This window comes from Neofelis nebulosa, chromosome 6, assembly GCF_028018385.1.
Source record: "Neofelis nebulosa isolate mNeoNeb1 chromosome 6, mNeoNeb1.pri, whole genome shotgun sequence".
NCBI classification, from domain to species: domain Eukaryota; kingdom Metazoa; phylum Chordata; class Mammalia; order Carnivora; family Felidae; genus Neofelis; species Neofelis nebulosa.
In genome coordinates this window covers 98356298-98376201 of record NC_080787.1, presented here as the reverse complement: position 1 = coordinate 98376201, position 19904 = coordinate 98356298, and the positions used below count along the sequence as shown (strand labels likewise).

Here is a 19904-nt window from a genome sequence, read left to right as displayed (position 1 = left end):
TCACCATTAAACCATTCAGTGTTTCTAAATGAATGAATGAATACATCTCAGGGTTAAGCCACCATCTCTTTCCCTCCTTCCAAACCTATCTTTTCCAACTTGTTCCTGTTCCGTCATAAAGCAGCTAGACGGGAAGGCAGAGGAGAGGAAGGTAGCAGAGGGGGGAGTATGAGGGTGGGCAGGGGAATGAAGTGTCATTATTATGGCAGAGAGGTCACCATAATTCTAATAAAGTGATCTAGTCTAGTAGAACATTAAGCGTCATTTTGTGGTTATTTATGCCTTTTATTAGAAAAATAATGTGACCATATTATAAATAAATTGGAATGGGAAAAAAAGACAATAATTCCATGACTCCAACACAACTTCTATTAACATATTGGTATATATTTCTTCTGTTATTTTCCCCATTCATAAGTTATAAAACAAAATTAATAAAATTTTAATGTTTATTTTTGAGAGAGAGAAAGAGCACAAGCAGGAGAGGGGCAGAGAAAGGAAAACAGAATCTGAAGCAGGCTCCAGGCTCTGAATTGTCAGCACAGAGCCTGATGTGGGGCTCAAACTCACAAACCATGAGATCATGACCCATGCTGAAGTTGGACGCTTTAACCAACTGAGCCATCCAAGTACTCCAAATATCAACATTTTAAAATATTTAGTCTTTCCTCTATTGGAGAATAATAGTACTTGAAACAAATGCACTCAATTATTCCATCAACCAATAATTACTGAGTTCCAAGTACATGGAAATCACGTGCTGAGTACCATGGAGATGTGAAGGATTAATCAGACACACTTCGTACCCTCCAGAAATTTACAACTTAGAAGAAAGAAATGACTTGTACATAGATAGGCAAAAGATAGCAAGCAACAAAAGCCATAACAGAGATAGAGACTAACTGCTCTGGAGAATAACGTTTCTGTAATTTCACTTTGAAACACATGAGAATCACATACCCACACATTAATCATTAATAATGTAAGTACCAAATTCCAAGGCATTTTTAATGATTTCATCATATGGCATCTTCTAATGGTCATTAATAGCAATATTTTCTACTAGATTTTTTTCCCTATTCAACATAAATTTTCTAGGTACTGAAGTTTTATTTGTTGATTAAAACAGTTATATGAAGTAATCTGCAAGATTTCCTGAGTCACTTTGAGATGCTTTGTTGCTTTTAGATGCCATTTTCTGAGCTTATGATATATTCATTATACTTCTCTTCAGAGAGCTTGAAACAGTGCCGTTGATGTAAAAAAAATATTAAGAAATCCCTTTGTGGTGGCATGCATTACAACCGCATAAGAATAGTTTTGTACATGGTGTGTAAACCAAATTGGTGTTCTGTCAGAAAATGTGCTTATCCAAAGTATTTCTATCCTTCCCATACTTCAGAGACACAGTGACTCTAAAATCCTTACCTTGTCAAAGCACGACCTTTTCTCCCATGGAAGTGTGTGAGGGTCTCTGTAGATTTCAAGTCAAATACCATCGTAATCATTTCGTGTGGTTCTAGATTGTACCGAATATCTTTGATCTTGGACTAAACATATATTTCATGTTGTTTACCATTTTTTAGGCCAAATGATAAAACTGCTGGTAGTGGGCTCACAAATATTTTATTAGGTTTTATATATGCATGAAACTCAGGAAGTGTCTTATTTTCATGAATTGATGACAACAATTTAAGTAGTAGTAATAATAATAATTTGCATTTATATGATTCTTTTCTCCCGAGAACTCTGAGTGCTTTTGCACATCAATTAATGCCGGATGGCAGGGTCATTATTCCCAACTTTATTTTATTATTCCATCTCCATAATGTGTTGTTCTGGGTTTTGTTTCTAGCCGATGTCAATTACCAGGCTGGCTATTATTGGACCTCACATTTGCCTCCAAAACTAGCCCTTTTTGAGGATTAATCACATAACAGAATGATACTGCTTAGTAGAAACTCTATGACTGAAGTTCCGCTTTCACCAGATATGGATTAAAAGTCAGGCATGGCTTCACTGTCCATCAAAATGTTACCTATACCACGAATGACATTGTTATCAAGAGTTGCCAGAAGTTATTTTTTTAAGTTATTTTTTTTTTTTTAACATTTATTTATTTTTGAGAGACAGAGCGTGAGCAAGGGAGGGGCAGAGAGAGAGGGAGACACAGACTCCAAAGCAGGCTCCAGGCTCTGAGGTGTCAGCACAGAGCCGAAGTGGGTCTCAAACTCGTGAACCATGAGATCATGACCTGAGCCGAAGTCAGACGCTTAACCGAGTGAGCCACCCAGGCACCCCCAGAAATTATTTTTCTATCATTAGCAACTTTTCCTTTATAACCACCAAATGCCTCTCATAAAGAAGTTATTTACACACCACAAAAAACAGTACCTTTCAAAGTGTCCTCTTCAGAGTTGTGTTTCGCTTCTCTAAAAGTAGAGGTGCTGAACTGGGAATTCAGAGACATGGTTCAATGGTCTGTGAATTTCTAGAAAGTCCCAAAAGGGAAAGAACAAAACACAAGAGCGGTCATCACGGTGGTTGGAACCAGTCTTCTGAAACTGCTCTTCTGGGGTATCTGCCCAGGCCCAAGGCCCAGTTTTGTTTTCAGAAGCCAACCTGGGCCCTGGTTTGAGGTTTCTTTGGGAATCGATTGTGAATTCAGAACTACTTCTCTGATCATTTTTTCACACTTTTTAAAAAACCATGATTCTGTTACACTTAGCTCCTTATAATAAATTCATTCTCTTTGAAATAACTTCCCAAAAGATTAGGAAATCCTATGACATGTTTCATCTAGGGCCTTTCTTTGTTGCTGTTAATATTTAAAGCAAATAATTCACAAATGCAACTCTTCTAGTTTAAAAGGAAAGTGACGTGAGGAAGAATAGACAGAAGGAATGTCAGGCCTCTAGTTTTTGACATTACAGTCACTGTATGCATGTTCCTGCCAACCCCACGATGGTAAATTACTGTAACTTAGTTCTGCCAAGTGCCCGGTTTCTAGAATCTATACTACTGCATATTTCATGAGTTTGCTTTTGAAGCCAATATCTCATTTCTGGCTACTCCAGGGAAACCCCAAACCACTGGCAATTTTAGCATGTGCCAAAGTCTTGCAGTTTACAAATTTTGTTTGAAATGTCAGTCTTGTATGTGTGCTATATTCCATCTACTTAAAACAGGCAAAAATATAAAACTACCTCTTAGATATTTCATGTGTTCATGGGATATTTCAATTATTTCATCAGGCTAGGGAATTTCGATGATTGAAATTCTAATAATTTTTATTGAACCTGTTCCATGTGCAGAGCACTATCAGGGGGATAGGAAAAAATGTACAATTAAGCTACCAAAAACTTGATGTCAGACATTTTTCAAAAACATGGTCTCTAAAGGTCAAGATAATCCTGTCAACTAAGAATCATTTTCCTGGGTTTATAGACAAGTAATTGAGGCTCAGAAAAGTTTAATAAATGATTTTAATTCACCCAGCTTATTAAATATAAAACCATGGTTCAAATCCAGCTGCTGGTTCCAAAATTCCAATCCCTGCCCCCACCACTTTTGACTGCCTTCACAGTTCACTGTCTTCTTAAAGTTCTGGGTCACTTTTCATTTAGGAGTTTTACTTTTGGGGTAAAAGCTCATTTTTTGATGAATCAAATGTGATCCAACTTCTTTTAATTTTTTTTTTTTTCAACGTTTTTTATTTTATTTTTGGGACAGAGAGAGACAGAGCATGAATGGGGGAGGGGCAGAGAGAGAGGGAGACACAGAATCGGAAACAGGCTCCAGGCTCCGAGCCATCGGCCCAGAGCCTGACGCGGGGCTCGAACTCACGGACCGCGAGATCGTGACCTGGCTGAAGTCGGACGCTTAACCGACTGCGCCACCCAGGCGCCCCGATCCAACTTCTTTTTATGGAGCTTCTCCATGAATTTAGAAATACTTAGACACTGTTTTAACCATTTCTTAAGACTGTGAGCTTTGGCATGCAACAATGCTACAATAATATGAAAGACCATATCCCTTCGCTTTGACATGTTTTTTGTTTTCTATTTAGCCAGGATATAAAACACCTGTTCAGTGCATAACCAGTTTGGTTATTAATTTTGAACAAATTAATCAACTGAGTCAGTTTAAAAAGTAAAAAAAAAATACCCATTAAAATGACTAAAATAAAAAATTGTGATAATACCAAATGCTAGCAAGAATGTGAAACAGCAAGATCTCTCATTCATTGCTGGTGGGAATGGAAAATGGCACAGCCACTTTGGAAGGCAGTTTGGCAATTTCATATAAAGCTAACATAGTCTTACTATGCAATCTAGCAATTGCACTCCTTGATATCTACCAAAATGAGTTGTAAACTTGTCCACTCAAAAACCTGCACACAAATGTTTATAGCAGACTTATTAATAATTTAAAATGTTTTTAAGTTTATTTATTTATTTGGAGAAAGAGCGAGTGAGCATGAGCAGGGGAAGGGCAGAGACAGAGGGAGAGACAGAATCCCAAGCAGGCTCCACACTGTCAGTGCAGAGCCCAATGCTGGGCTTGAACTCATGAACCATGAGATCATGACCTGAACCGAAATCAAAAGTCAGACACTTGATCCACTGAGCCACCCAGGTGCCCTGATTTATTCATAATTGCCAAAATCTGAAAGAAACCATATACTCATAAAATGGTGAATGGATAAACTGTGGTACATCCATCCTATGGAATATTATTCAGTGACTTTAAAAATGAGCTATTAAGACTTAAAAAAAAAACCATGGAGGAACCTTAAATGCATATATCTTAGTGAAAGAAGCCAGTCTGAAAAGTCAATATTCTGTATGATGCCAGCTATATGACATTTTGGAAAAGTCAAAACTATAGAGACAGTAAAGAATACCAAAGGTTGCCAGGAGTTAGGGAGGAGAGGAAAGAGAGCAATGAATAGTTAGAGCACAGGAGAGCAGTGAAACTATTTGGTATGATACTGTAATGGTGAGTTCATGACATTACTAAAGGAAAGTCTATTTCTTCTACTCAACACTAGACACCAAGTGTGTGTGGGGGGGGTGGGGAATGGGTGTTCGTTCCCCACACCAACCATTTTTCCAACTCTCTAGACATCAAAAGGGTGTCCTACAATTCAATTCTGACACTGACTACCCAGAGTTAGTGCAGTTCCCACAGGTTAAGGTCTCAGTTCCACAAGAATATCTCTTTATTTCAGATGCCAATCACAAGCAGTGAGCCCCAGGGTCACAAATCTATTTGGTGTGGCTATAAATTGGGGTTCCCATGACCTTGTCCTCAAGTTTGATAATCTGCTATAATGACTCACAGAATGCAGGGAAACACATTTACTGGTATATTATAAAGGATATAATAAAATATATAAATGAAAAACCAGATGAGGAGGTATACAGGGTAAGGTCCAGAAGGTTCCTGAGTGCAGGAGCTTTTGTCCCTATGGCATTATGGTACATCACCCTTCCAGTATGTGGATATGCTCACCAACCTGGAAGTTCTCCAAACACCTTAGTTTAGGGATTTTTATGGAGGCTTCATCATGTAGGCAAGATCAATCATTCATTCAGTCTCCTGTCCCTCTCCCTTTCCCAGGGGATGGAGGGTGGGGTTGAAGTTCTAAGCTTTTAATCAGGGCTTGGGTCTTGCTGGTGACCAGGTCCCATCCAGAAGCTATGCAGGAGTCTACCCAGAGTCATTTCATTAGCACAAAAGATGCTCCTCTCACCCGGGATATTCCAAGGGATCTAGGAGCTCTGTATAAGATGGTCTTATCATCCCCATCCCTCAGGAAATCACAAAGGTTTCAGAAGTGCTATGTCAGGAATTGAGGGTCAAAGACTAAATATTAGAACAAAAGATGCCCCTAAAACCCTTAGGTCTCAGGATGTTACATATAAGGGTTTTAGAAGCGTTGTATGAGGAACTAGGAAAAAAAACCCCGAATACATATTTCTTATTATGTCACAGGTGTATACATGATATCATACACTTGGCAAAACCCGCAGGACTATACAACAATCGTAATGTAAAGTTTGTTAATAGTAATGTATCAATATTGGTTCTCTAATTGTGACAAATGTATCACACTAGTGCAAGATGTTAATAACAGGAGAAACTGTGAGCAAGGGAGAAGGGGGTATATAGAAAATTTCTATACCACCTGCTCAATCACCTGTAAAACTAAAACTGCTCTAACAAAACAAAGTCTATTAATTATTAAAAGTTTTTTATTAATTTTTTTAAAGAAAGAAATTTTAAAAGTCAATCAGGTTGGTTGTCAAACTGATCAATGAAAAGGTTAATGCAACATTTAATGAGAGGAACTTAGGTATAGAAAGAATATAATTGAGTCTTTGTTTAATAATCCATGTTTGATCAGAACTGTCTGCCTCGAGACCCGACAGAAGGAGCAATGGTCTCCATACAATAAGAAAGTCTACACTGATGTCAACCATGGCAGACATGGATATGAAAGATAAGGCTATGCACTTCTAAAACCAGTGACTCCCTCCGGTCTTGTTTTATTTTCACAAAAGTTATTCTGGCTGAATTTTGATATCTCATCGAGGCTTTGTCCAAATAGTAAAAGCAGACTAGGATGCCCATAGAGAAATAAACGGAGAAACAATTATGTCAATTTAAGCTGTGTTAGCCAGAGTTTTGGCAGAGAAGACAGTATACATATACATATACTTACGCCTTGTGTGCTTTTCCTTCCATACTTCTGTGCAAGTTACTTCCTTGCATCATATCAGTTTTCGAATAGTGCTCAGAATCTTTCAATCTGACCTTTCTCCACAGCATGAAGACACCAGGGAGCCTAAAAGGCATTCCCCAAACCAACTTTTGTGCCTAGAATTCTTATTTTAAATTCTATAGAACTAGTATTCATATGTTAGTGATAAGAAACTTACACAGGGGCACCTGGGTGGCTCAGTCGGTTAAGCAGCCGACTTTGGCTGAGGTCATGATCTCAATGTTCATGAGTTCAAGCCCTGCATGGGGCTCTGTGCTGACAGCTCAGAGCCTGGAGCCTGCTTCAGATTCTGTGTCTCCCTCTTTGTACCTCCCCTGCTTGTGCTCTCTATCTCTCTCAAAAATAAACATTGAAAAATTTTTAAAGAAACTTAAATATAAAATCATGTTTTAATCCTTAGATGGGTTATAGTGAGGGTCTTAGGTTTCGTTCAGTCTCCTCTTTCTGTGGAACACATACTCAGAAAAAACACAGACTCTATCAAATGCCAGTTCTCAAGTCTTATGATTTTGAATCCACCACTCTTTTCATAAAAATATACAATATTTATATGATATAAATGCATTTTATATACATTATACATTTATACATTTATATAAATGTATATATAAATATATATTTATATACATATATACATTATAAATATACAATATTTATATGATCTAAATGCATTTTATTGTGCAAGCTAAGGAATGAGTGTGCCCTATAGCAGATGACTCCATAACCATACCTGGAGTCTGGCCTTCCCATCTGCAAAAGGCAGAACGTGGGCTCTACTATGTTAATAAATATGTTTTTAAAGTATTATAAAAGTACCATATAATAGTCATTGAGGAAAATTTAGCAGAAGGAGAAGCAGGAGGAGGAGTGGAAGGAGTTGGAAGAAGAAGAAGGAGAGAGGAAGGAAGGGAAGAAAAGGAGAAAACAATGAAAAATCACTTACAACCTAACTACTGTGAGGTAAGGAATGAAAGTATTTTAGGGTTTATCATCATGGATGCCTTGTAATATTCTACATACTCTTGTAACTTAGCCTTTTTCTATCCAACATCTTTCCATGGGAAGCAGTGTAGCTAGATATAGAAGGTGGCAGAAACTTGTAGCTATTGAACAAAAGTGTGATTGCTCTGGAACTAGTTTGCCTGGTTGATATCCTGGCTCAGCTTCTCCTTAGCTGTGTGACCCTGTGCAAACCACTCTGCCTCTCTGTTACCTCAGTTTCCCATCTATAAAATGGAGATCATAATAGCAACTATTTCTTCAGAGGGTCCATTATGAGGATACAATGGCTTAATATACCTAAACCACTTATAACAGTGCCTGGCACAAAAGTATGCTCTTTATCAAGAGACAATATTTCTTTCAATAAAGAAATAGAAAGTAACTATTTTAGGCTTTGCAGAGTCATATAGTTTCTGTTGCAACTCCTTAATGCTGCCTTTGTAGCACAAAAGCAGCCATAAATGAATGAGGATGGCTGGTTTCCGAGTAAACTCTACGGACACTGACTTTGAATTCCACAAAATTTTCACACATCATGATATATTTTTCTTTTAATTTTGCCTTGACTGTTAAAAATGTAAAAGTCATTTTAGCTCATGGGCTGTACAAAACTGGACAGTGGGCTGGGCATTTAGACCACAGTTTGCCAACCTCTGTTCTATATAACTAGTTGACATTATTATATTTCTAATATTTCTACAAAAAATTTTTAAGTAGTCTCCATACCCAACATGGGGCTAAAACTCATGATCTCAAGATCAAGAATTTCAGACTCTACTGACTGAGCCAGCCAGTCACCCCTCTACAATTATTATTATTATTATTATTATTATTATTATTATTAGGCTGCTGAGAACAAGATTGTTTGGATGTTCTATAATTTACTTAGTTCCATATGATTAGAGTTTAGGTTATTCCCAGTGTTCTTTATTATAAGCCATCCTCCAATGCATATCCATGCAGAATCTTTGTGCACAATTATTATTGTATCTACACCTTAAAATGTATTCAGTCGTAGCTACGAAATGGCTGGCAGAGCATCTAGAAAGAAACAGACTCTGAGGAAGTAGCCTTGAAAATTAATCTTGTAGAGTTATAACAAATTTCAGACCTGCTAGAGGAGCTTTATCAGTATAATGTATATTCATATAGGTAGAACTCACTGTGTACCACATACCATTCTGAGCCTTCTACACATATTAAGTCATTTAGTCCTCAAAGCCCCGGATGAGATACAGGTGCAATCATCACTGTCATCATCATCATCACCATCCCCATGGTGCAAAAAAAGGAAACTGAAGCACAGAAAAGTTAAGCAACTTTCCAAGATCACACAGCCAGCTGGTGGTAGAGGCAGGTTTCAAACCCGGCCTGTCCAGCACTGGGACCCACGTTCTTGGACACTATGTTGCCCTGCTTCGTCACTGGAGAGATTTGGCAAGTGTGAACCTCCAGGTACTTACCTTATAATGTACCTGTGTTCTTTTTCATATTTAGATCATGTCTGGCACGCATGAACGGCCTCCTACTCTAATAATCGGCACAAATTCTGTCCCAACATGGGACACTTGGGGTGGAAACTGAAGGTCCACCTAACGGTCCTCTTTTGTCTTCCACCCCCTCCCCCATGCCAACTCTTCATTAATTTGCCCTGCATTTCTTACCCCAAATGGTTGTCCTCTATGAACAGTAAAGATTGATTGGAGCATACTTTCATATCTTGTTTTCCAGTTTATGGTCCCAAGTCTACCAACTTCACTTGTCAAATTCGGGTGGAGCTCCGCTTTGAGCGGAGGGCCCTGCACCGCCATGGGAGTGCAAATTTCAGGTAAGTACCCTCTTTTCTTTGAAACCAAACGTGGCTTGTGTCAAAAGTCTCTCCCGCGTGGTCCCCGCAGCAACAAGGCTGGCTTGCTCCGACCCGGGTCCCGGAGGGCGGTGTCCTGCGTCCGTGTGAGCCAACCCGCCAGCCTCCACCGCGAGGCTCAGACGCGGAGTTGCGCGCTCTCCCGGCCCTTCCTGCCGGTGCTGAGATGCGAGCGAGTGTCCCAGAAAGGAGTTATGCGTGTGGGTCGTTCGACCCGGATGGGAATGAAATTCTAGTTCTCATTTTTATCCTGATTTCTCTCCCTGCTGGGATCCTACTGCTCGAGTTCACGAGTTATCCCCAAGGAGAAGAGCCACCAACGCCGCTGGTCCTAAGATGCTGCCCGCCCCCCGCCCCCCTCCACAGTGATGCCCAAACAAGGACAGAATCGAGAAGTAGAGAGGAAACGGAGAAAGAAATAAGCGGGTGTTTCAAACTGAGCACGGCGGTGCAGACGGCGGTGGAACTGGAGCAGCCCGGTGGGGAGTCGGGCCGAGGCCCCGGGCTCCGCCCGCCGGGGGGCGCCGGGGCGGCGGGCGCGTGCGCGGTGCGGCCCCAGCCCGGGCAGCCACCGTCGCGATGCCTATTTTAGTCAAAGCCGCTGCCGGCGCGGGGACCCGGCACCGGCCAAGGAGGCTCCGGACCCGCGATCTGCCGAGGCTGTCGTCTCGGGCGCCCGTCGAGCCGCCGCGTCGCCGTCCCCCACGCCCTGCCGCTGTCGCCCCAAACTTTGGCCAGCGCCGCCCAGGTTCGGTGCCAGGGACGAGCCAGGTAAGGAGCGGGAGGCGTAGCTGCCGCCGGCTCCCCCCGCGCGCCCGGATATTTGCAGCCTTGAGCTCCCGGGGCTAAATCGGGAAGCGAAAGTTGGATCCCTGCTCCACTGGGAGCAACTTTGTCAGCCCCCGCGGCGCTCGGGTTTTCCAGCCCGGCCGCCAGGAGCCCCGCCCTCTCCCCGGCCGGGCCCTCGTGGGGTTCCCTGGTCTCGGAAACGGCCCTTCTCCCCCGTCTGGGGTTCACGGCCACAGACCCTCAGGTGCCAGCTGCTGCAACATGGGTCTGGCAGCGCCAGCGTCCCCTGGCGCACGAGCCCCTTCCGGTGCCGGTTCCCGCGCTCTGGCCCGGGCAAGCCCTTGGTGAGCTGGGCATCTCCGCTCCCCGCTGGACTTCCGGGGCTCCGGGCCCCTAACCCACTACGACTCGTCCTCGCCCGCTGTAGGGCCGCCGCTCTCACGCGGAGGCTGCGGGCAGCCGGGCGCACCGTGTGGCCTGCCCTGGCCGGGCGCTGGGAGTGCCAGGTGGGGCGCGGTGCTCACTGAACACCCCGCGTGGCCCCGGAGTTCGGGTCAAGGAGAACAGTAGACACTGAGCGAGGTGAGCGGGTTCCCTGGGGAGAACCGATGGCTGGGGAACCCGTGAATCTCGCCACCCACCAGCGCCCTCGTTTCTGAGGCTTTGGGGAACGTGTTATTGGCCAGACACGTCCCAGAAACTGCTTGCCTTAACCCAAGAATATGTGCGAAAAGACCCTTGGCAGCGTAATGCCCTTTGCCATTCCGAAAATGTGCAAAGGTTCGGTTCAATTTACAGAATGGATTAAATCTGCCAGCACGACTTTTGTTCATTGCTGCTATCTTTTTCATTTTTGTAGTTTGGTGAAGGATTAATGTTAGTTTCACCATTTAGCTGTTTAATACTGCGGACACGTAGCTATTGAAAATCAATAGAACAACAGGACTTTACCAGAGCAGGTAATTAAGGGAATTAGACTCTGAAGAACTAATAGAAGAAAGAAGACTTCTCTTGACTCAGTCAAAATTTATCTGAACGTTTACCAATTTACCAGTCTAGCCTTCCTCCTTAGACTCATTGTCTGTAGAGGGCTAGTTCAGTGTTAACGACTTAAATCCATTAAAAGTGATCAAAAGAGGCTGAAACCAGTAAGGTCTAATCAATATTATTGACAACAGGTAACTGGCATTTCAAAATTGAAGATAAATGCACAAATAAATAATAAATTCTATAATAAATGTATTATACAATGTTATTCTATAAGCTATAATACATACAGAAAATTTAAAAATATACATTTTAAATAAGGTGTGGAGCATCAAAATATGTTGTCGGGTGATCCCACCTTTTAAAAATTCCTGTTATTTTTCTGATTCTTGCATCAGTGGATCATAGTTTTCCTATTATTGCTCTTGGAGCAGAAGTTGGTACTTTTATTGCCACCTGAAGAACTTTTAAAAGCCTGAAATTGAGCTAGTTGGCATTACAGGTATAATTGGGTGGATATGAGGGGGAATATGTCTTAACTAACTTATTATATAAATGTGTATTAGAGCCTCAGGCTATTAAAACTTGAAAGTGTTTCAAAGTCCATCTAGTCCAGCCGCCTCTGTTCCCAGGAAGAGGCAGACCCAAGCAGCGGAAATGACTTTCCCCTGACTTCTGTGGCTCCCCAGGGCTTTTGGTATAGAACCTGACTCTCTTAGTCCCAGGAACACTGGACACTTTCCTGTCTTTACTTCTAAGGTTTGGGGAGACTGAAAATGATTTCTAAAATTGTTTGTCATGTTTGTGTCCCTTCTGTATGGCTTTCAGCTCTGGCATTCTCTACAGAATCTAGGCCTTGGGTATACATAGATGAATATGACAACACCCCTGCCTCATAGAGAGCACAGGGTAGTTAGAAAAGCAAATAGGACAATGGAGGTGGAAGCCATAGAAATGTACTTATTAGGGGCGCCTGGGTGGCTTAGTTGGTTGAGCATCTGACTTTGGCTCAGGTCATGATCTCACAGTTTGTGGGTTCCAGCCCCATGTCAGGGTCTGTGCTGACAGCTCAGAGCCTGGAGCCTGCTTCGGATTCTGTGTCTCCCTCTCTCTCTGCCCCTCCCCCGCTTGTGCTCTGTCTCTCAGTCTCTCAAAAATGAAAAAAACATTAAAAAAAAAAAAGTGTGGTTATTAGTTTAGGTAATGCTAATGCATAAGCAGACCTTGACACTAGCTTATGAGTGATAGAGGACCTTTAATTTCATTCTCCCTCCTGCAGAAATTATAGGATTAATTCTGATTTGGTCTTAAAAGCAAACGTCATATAAATGGAATTATTCAAATAATAATGCCCCCAATAGGCTTATATTTTTGTTGATTCAAACATTTGGAAAGTAGTTGGATTTTTGTGGTTTCTTTCCTTTTTGCAGAAAATCAACATCTAAGTCAACTATTTCTCTTATATTTTTGAACTATGTCAGAATTGTATGAAGAGATCTTTAATTGACTTGATCATTTCATTCATAGTTTGTAATGCGTGTATGTTTTTTTATCATCTTAACGAATGTAGAATTCCTTCAGATTTGTCTAATAACATCCTTTCAGAATGCCCAACCTATACCAATTAATTATTCTACCACCTAAAACCTGTACTTTGGTATGATAAAAAAAATGATTGGAAATGTATGGCTAATTATATGACCTTATTTTGGAAAGAAATACTTATCATTAGAATAAAAGTTAAAGATATTTTTGGTTCCCATTTGGAATTCTATTTCTGAAACAGGATAATTAATATAATCTGTAAACCTACATGGTTTTTGTCAGGGACCAATTTGTATAACTAATAATAGGTAAAGTTTTTTAAGTACCAGAGAAGGAGGACAGGTAATTTAGTCAGGAAATAGTGCCACTTTGTGTTAAGGTTTATGTAAGCATGTGTAAAATGTATACTCTTTGAAATGTATTTGCTATAGATTTTTACATTAAATAGTTGAAAGAATGTTCATTACCTCTCCTACATAGAAGTAAACCAGAAGTTTACTACTTTTTAATTTGTGATGTGCTATCAAGTAGAGTTTTTATGGGAAAGAAAGTAGAGACTTAAACTGGACGATGAAAGGAGTAAATGTTATATCTGTGTATGTATAAGTGATTAGTAATGTATTTATTATGTGCATATAGGATAATATGGAATGTATATGTGTATGATATAATGACTTAATGACAGTTAAAAATAGAGCCTCCTGAATATCCTAAGCCTTCAAATAAAAGATATGAGAGTGTTAATTTTTTGGAAACTATTTAAAAAATCAGTTTTTCCATTTACTTTTTCTGTGTTCAGAATCAGTGTCATAGTGGGAATGTGACAGAAAACTTTGTAATTGCTATGGTTTATGAATATTGGTGATTGCCTTTTAGACAAATTAATTCCTCATTCCTCTCTCCCCACCATGTATGTCTATATACAGATATACATATCAGTGAATAGTTGTGCACTATGCTAAATATTTTATATATTTCATTTCATCTTAGTAGAAAGTTAAATGAGGTATTATCATCGTTTAACAGATAAAGAAATGGATATACTTAGTGTGTGACTGGTGGGGTTCAAACCTGGCTTTAATTCATAAGTACATCAGTGAATAGATATACATATCAGTGAATAGTTGTGCACTATGCTAAATATTTTATATATTTCATTTCATCTTAGTAGAAAGTTAAATGAGGTATTATCATCATTTAACAGATAAAGAAATGGATATACTTAGTGTGTGACTGGTGGGGTTCAAACCTGGCTTTAATTCATAAGTACCAAAGAAGTCTATTAACCAATATTTAGTTCACAGAAATAATTTTGATATAATACCTATAGGGGTAGTAAGATACAGCTGCCATTTTTTATGATTGTCCTTTTGTTTCTTTGTTTTTACAGAGTTTTCAAGATGAATTATACCGAGTCAAGCCCATTGACCGAATCAACTGCAATAGGTTTTACACCTGAGTTAGAAAGTGTCATACCCGTGCCTTCCAATGAGACCATATGTGAAAACTGGAGAGAGATACATCATCTAGTTTTTCATGTAGCAAATATTTTTTTCACAATTGGGTTGGTTATTCCAACTAGTCTTCATCTTCATATGATACTTCTTAGGGGGATGTTAACTATAGGTAAGATACCTGACTGAGATGTATTTAAGTTCTCTATAACTGGCATCAGATGGGCTCAGTGTTGGGGACTTCAGACTGTTCCTTGTCAGGTCTGTAGCATACCAGAAATATAAATCTTTGTCAGCAAATAAGCAGTACGTGTATCAGGTAACTTGCAAGGTAGGCCTTTACATGCCATATCTTTCCATATTTATTTTACATAAGACCATGTATGTTTTCTATGTTGTTAGATTTTCCAGGTATCAAAAAACCCATTTGTATATAGGAGTGTGGACTTTGGAGCAGACTGTGTAATTCAAATCCTGATTCCACCACTTGCTAACTGTGTAACTAGGGCAGGTGTTTAAACCTTTCTACTCCTCAGTTTCCCATGTGCCAAATAAGGGTAAAAATAATACTACCCCCTAGAGTTGTTGGAAGAATTAAACGAGTGTGTGTGTTTGTGTGTGTGTGTGTGTGCGTGTGTGTGTGTGCGATATTTGACTTATAACAGGCCTGGGACATAGTAAGTACTATCCAGTCGTAAGCACTATTATTTGAATAGGCTTTTAGTTATTACCTGTAATGCAACACTGGAAACAAAAGCAGTTTCCTAGACACAATAGTTCAAATAAAACTTTTGAGGGAGCTCCAATAATCCTGATGAAGCAGGTTAAACAGATTCACATCAAAATACCAGAACAATTGAATTTATTATTTTAGGCAGTGATTTTTGACAAATTACTCTCTATGTGATTATTTCCTTGATGATTCTTTTATTCAGATGCATTTTTGAGCACCTGTAATGTGTCAGGTAAAGACTGAAGAAGGCAGTGTCCATTTTTGAAAAAGATACTTTTGGGGGGCTGGGAGACACAGATGGACAGTCACGTGTGAGGTGTTGGAGGCTGTGATGCAAATGTGCACCCAGTGCCAGGGAGAAACAGAGAGGGTGACAGCCTCAGCAGGAAGGTGGAGCAAGGTCACACTGTGGAGATGACATTGGAGCTGGCTTTTGGAAGATGAACAGGATTTCTCTGAGTGTGAGTGTGTGTGGTATCCAGGAAAAGGCACAGAAGAGAGGGAAGTTCATCATATCTAGGGGGAGTGGAGAGTAGCTCATTATGCCTGAAATACGTGAAAAATAACAAGGAATGGTCAAAGTAAAGCCTAGGAGCGAGAGACAGGCTTCCAGTTATGGAATGGATAAGTTATGGGAATAAAAGGCACAGCATAGGGAATATCGTCAGTGATACTGTAATAATGCTGTGTGGCAACAGATGGCAGCTACACTTATGGTGAGCACAGCATAACATATATAGGTGTAAACGTGTTGAACCACTATGTTATACGCCTGAAACTAATGTAACATTATGTGTCAACTACACTCAAAATAGGTAGATGATAGATAGATAGATAGATAGATAGATAGATAGATAGATAAAATAAGAGGCTGGAAGGGAAGCCAGAAGGTGGCCTGTGGGCTTCTGTGGCTGTAACCTCTGAGTAAGGCAGGGATTGCAGCAGGCATTGCAGAGTGTTGAATGAAAAACAAAACCAAACCATACCCTGCAAAAAAGGCAAAAGCTAATTATAAATTTTAAGACACAGTTCTAGAGGTGGGACGGGCCAAGGAGATCATCTAGTCCGACACTTAATAAACAAAGAGACCTGGAGAAGTTAACTGACTCATCCAAAATTAAGATGGAGAGAACGTGGCTAACCCAGGACTGTAATTCAGATCCTCATGTTCCCAGTCAGCTGAAGCATTATGCTTCCCTGTCTTCTTTAAGTAATAGTATTTTAAAATTCAACAACACTTGCTATGAAATATTTTTTAAAGAACTTATGAAGTTTTACATTTTGGCCTATTCAGGTGTCCCAAATCATTATGATGAAATAAAAATTGCAAATGATCAACTTTTTAATGCGAGTGTTTAGCTTTTATGTGCGTATATGTTGATGATATATTTGTATCATATTGATCGTTTTTTTTCAAATTATATATTGACTCTCCCACCATCCATCAAGCAAAAGAAAATGGGTATTCTTCCTAAATTAAGAGAATTGATAAGAAAAAGCAAGATTTCCACAGGTGAATGGAAAATCATCAAGTGAAAATTTACATGGTTAAATATTTGGTAAAATATTCAGGCTCACCAATAATCATGGAAATGCAAAATTAAATAGAATATATAATTCCTCACTCTCAAATGAAGAGACTTCAAATTTTGTAATATTGTCAACTTAATAGTAGCATTCCTAACGAGTAGGATTGCAAATGTCTATATACCTTTGAGAAGCAATTCTTTAGTCTCATCAAAAGCTGTGAAGTTCATTTCCTTGACTTACTGTTAGGTAATCCACCCTAAGAAAATAGTAAACAAAACAAAAAAACACATCAATTTTTAATGTATAAATATCTTTTGGCGATGTATCAAAAATTACACCCCCAAAATCTCATCTATTTACCAGTTGGAAATGCTTAGATAAATTAGGATTTAGTCAGTTACAGTTGTTGAAAACTATGTATATGAAGAGGTTTAACAAAATAGGGAAATTACCACAGTAAGCAAAATAAGTTAAAGAGTGGATTTTAAAATTTTATAGACAGTAGGTTTGCCATCAGGTAAAAATGTATCAACACTGTAAAGAAGTATAAAATATCGACAGTGTTTTTTTTTAAGTAGTAGAATTATGGGGGTTTTCCCCTTTAAAAATATTTGCTATATAAATTTTCCACAATAGAGCACATTTTCCTTTTGTGGTAACAAGACAAAAAACAAAATGGAAGTTAATGTGATGTTTGGCTTAGGTAGTTCTAAAATGTGCTTGATTATTTTTGTATACAGAGGATAAAAAATTTATTAATCTACATACTGATGCTATGCCAGTCATCTAACATGTTAACTTTGTTATTCAACAGGATGTACCCTTTATATTGTCTGGGCCACTCTCTACCGATGTGCCTTGGATATCATGATCTGGAACTCTGTGTTCCTGGGAGTCAACATTTTACATCTGTCATATCTTTTGTACAAGAAAAGACCGGTAATGACTAAAATTAATTAATTAGGAAGAGATTTTATTTTATTTTATTTTTAAAATTGATTTAGTTATTTTGAGAGAGAGAGAAAATGACTACACATGTGGTGGAGCGGGGCAGAGAGAGAGGGGGAGAGAGAGAATCCCAAAGCAGGCTCTGCACTGACAGCTGGGCTCAGTCTCTCAAACTTTGGTCTCATAAACCATCAGATCATGACCTGAGCTGAAACCAAAGGCCAGACGCTTAACCAACTGAGCCACCCAGGCATCTCTTAAGGAAGGGATTTTAAAGCCAAAAAGCTTTTAAAATGCTTTGTTCAGACTTAAGAATGAACATCTAACATCTTTGGTCCCTTTAATATCATTTCTCTGATTTTGTTTATATATAAAGTGAAATATTTGAATACCATGAAATTTGTTTTACATAGGAGTTTTTTAAATTCTTTAAATCATTAAGGCAATTTAGACATCAGAGAACATATCCATATTCTCCGTCATTTTAGTCCTATAACTTCATTATTTCTTTTGTCTATTGACACTCAAATGTCACCTGGAAATATCTTTGCCTAGTTGTAAAATCAACTATAGGCAACTGCCTTGAAAATACTAATGATTTACAAATAGTTCGTGCTATTTTTTATTTTTATTTTTTTTTAAGTGTATTTATTTATTTTGAGAGAGAGGGAGAGTAAGAGAATTCCAGGCAGGCTCCACACTGTCAGCACAGAGCCCAATGTGGGGCTTGACCTCACAGAACTGTGAGATCATGACCTGAGCTGAGATCAGGAATCAGATGCTTAACTGACTGAGCCACCTAGGCACCCCTCATGCTATTTTTTTTAAATATAGTGACTTTATTTTTTTTCGTTACCCCAAAATACTCATTTAAGGAAATTGCCATTTGGGGAGGGTGATGCCAAAACACTATATTTAGCTTTAGTATTTAACTTTTTTTCCCCAATTCTGATTTATCTTGTGTTTCCTTGGTCATTCTAAGACAAAGAGATGTAAATAGAATTAAGAAAACATCATGGCTCCTAGAAATCACTCCATACGTGTTTACTAACTATTCAAATTACACATAATTATCCAGTAAGGTAAAAGATACAGCACTTGTACGTGTTCGAAGCCAGACTTGCACACAGAAAACTATTCCAAAACAAGACATTTCACAGGAAATTATAATTTGAATGATACAGATGCTGTATATAATAGGCATTCTACTAGACTGTAACCTCATCGTCATTGTGACCCAGTCTGTTTTGCTTACCATATTAGGTTTCTCGAAGTTATCCTGTGTAATACATAATCTGAAAATCTCAGTGACAAGTAACAGTGACAGGTGTTTTGTTTTGTTTTGTTTTTTCCTCACGCACCTTATACGTGGACTCTGGCAGTTGTGTGTCACTTGTGATTCTGCTCTGTGGCTTCATCTCAGAGTCTCTGCTGAAGCACCAGATTCCGTTTAGATATACATGCTCATAGCAGAGAGAAAAGTATGAGAGAACAAAAGAGAAACACCCGGTGTCTCTTAAAACCTCTGCTCAGAAGGAGCATATGTCACCTTTGCTCACATTTCATTGGCTAAAGTAAATGACGTGGCCAAGCGTGATAATGTGGGAATAGGTTGGGGTAAGGGGATGGATAATCCTTTTACAGGGGATGGGAGCAGCACATAGTTGGGAACAATAACATCATCTGCCACCTTACTGTTGTATTCCATGTGTCTGTCAACCATGATTGTCGCATAACAAGTGCTCAAAAAAATATTTGATGAGTGAGTGCTTTCACAAGAATTAAGAAGGCTTCATGAAGGAATTGGGACTTGAGCTAACACTTGCAGAATGACCAGATGATGAATATGAGTCAATAGATTTGTTTAGTTCATGTGTTCATTGCTATACCACATTGGCTACCATGTATCCTGAAAGTGGGACGTATTTGTGACTAAATTATCTTAAACACTCGTTACTAGATCTCCGAAGTAGAGGAGGTAGATGGTAGTAATAATGAGGGTTGTAATTTCTGAATACCAGAACTTGTTGGAACCCCAAGTTCTGAACATAAGGTAGTAGCATCAAGTAACACATTCACACAGTATCTGTGCTTTTGTGTCTTCTCAGATTATAAACTTATTTTTTTGAAAAATGTAAATGCTGTTTCTTTGTTGAAATGGAACACGACAAGAGCATCGCAAAGGCTATAGTGACATCTGAGTGGCTCTCATCAGCCAGGTCTATAAGCTCCATGTTGTGTCTGCCGTAGATTTCTTGG

At 39.4% G+C, this 19904-nt stretch overlaps 1 protein-coding gene and 1 long non-coding RNA gene across 7 annotated transcripts in view; one reads left to right on the top strand and one right to left on the bottom strand.

Annotated features, from left to right (window-relative positions):
* Positions 1–10262, bottom strand: part of LOC131514618 (uncharacterized) — a 197480-nt gene extending 187218 nt beyond the window's left edge. For 3 of the 4 annotated variants that reach the window (XR_009263168.1, XR_009263165.1, XR_009263167.1), the window contains exons 1-2: positions 9457–10031; positions 2395–2491 (exon numbers count right to left, since the gene is read on the bottom strand). This is a non-coding gene — a long non-coding RNA (uncharacterized LOC131514618). Of the gene's footprint in view, positions 1–2394; positions 2492–9456 lie in introns of all 4 variants that reach the window. The other variant, XR_009263166.1, reaches the window with a different exon arrangement.
* BVES (blood vessel epicardial substance) overlaps positions 9521–19904 on the top strand; it is a 37826-nt gene continuing 27442 nt past the window's right edge. The window contains exons 1-3 of one of the 3 annotated variants that reach the window (XM_058734838.1): positions 9521–9620; positions 14371–14606; positions 17512–17636. In XM_058734838.1, the coding sequence (XP_058590821.1) occupies positions 14381–14606; positions 17512–17636 (351 nt within the window). In that variant the 5' untranslated portion in view covers positions 9521–9620; positions 14371–14380. Of the gene's footprint in view, positions 9621–10268; positions 10431–10499; positions 11031–14370; positions 14607–17511; positions 17637–19904 lie in introns of those variants that run through there. The other 2 variants (XM_058734836.1, XM_058734837.1) reach the window with 2 other exon arrangements.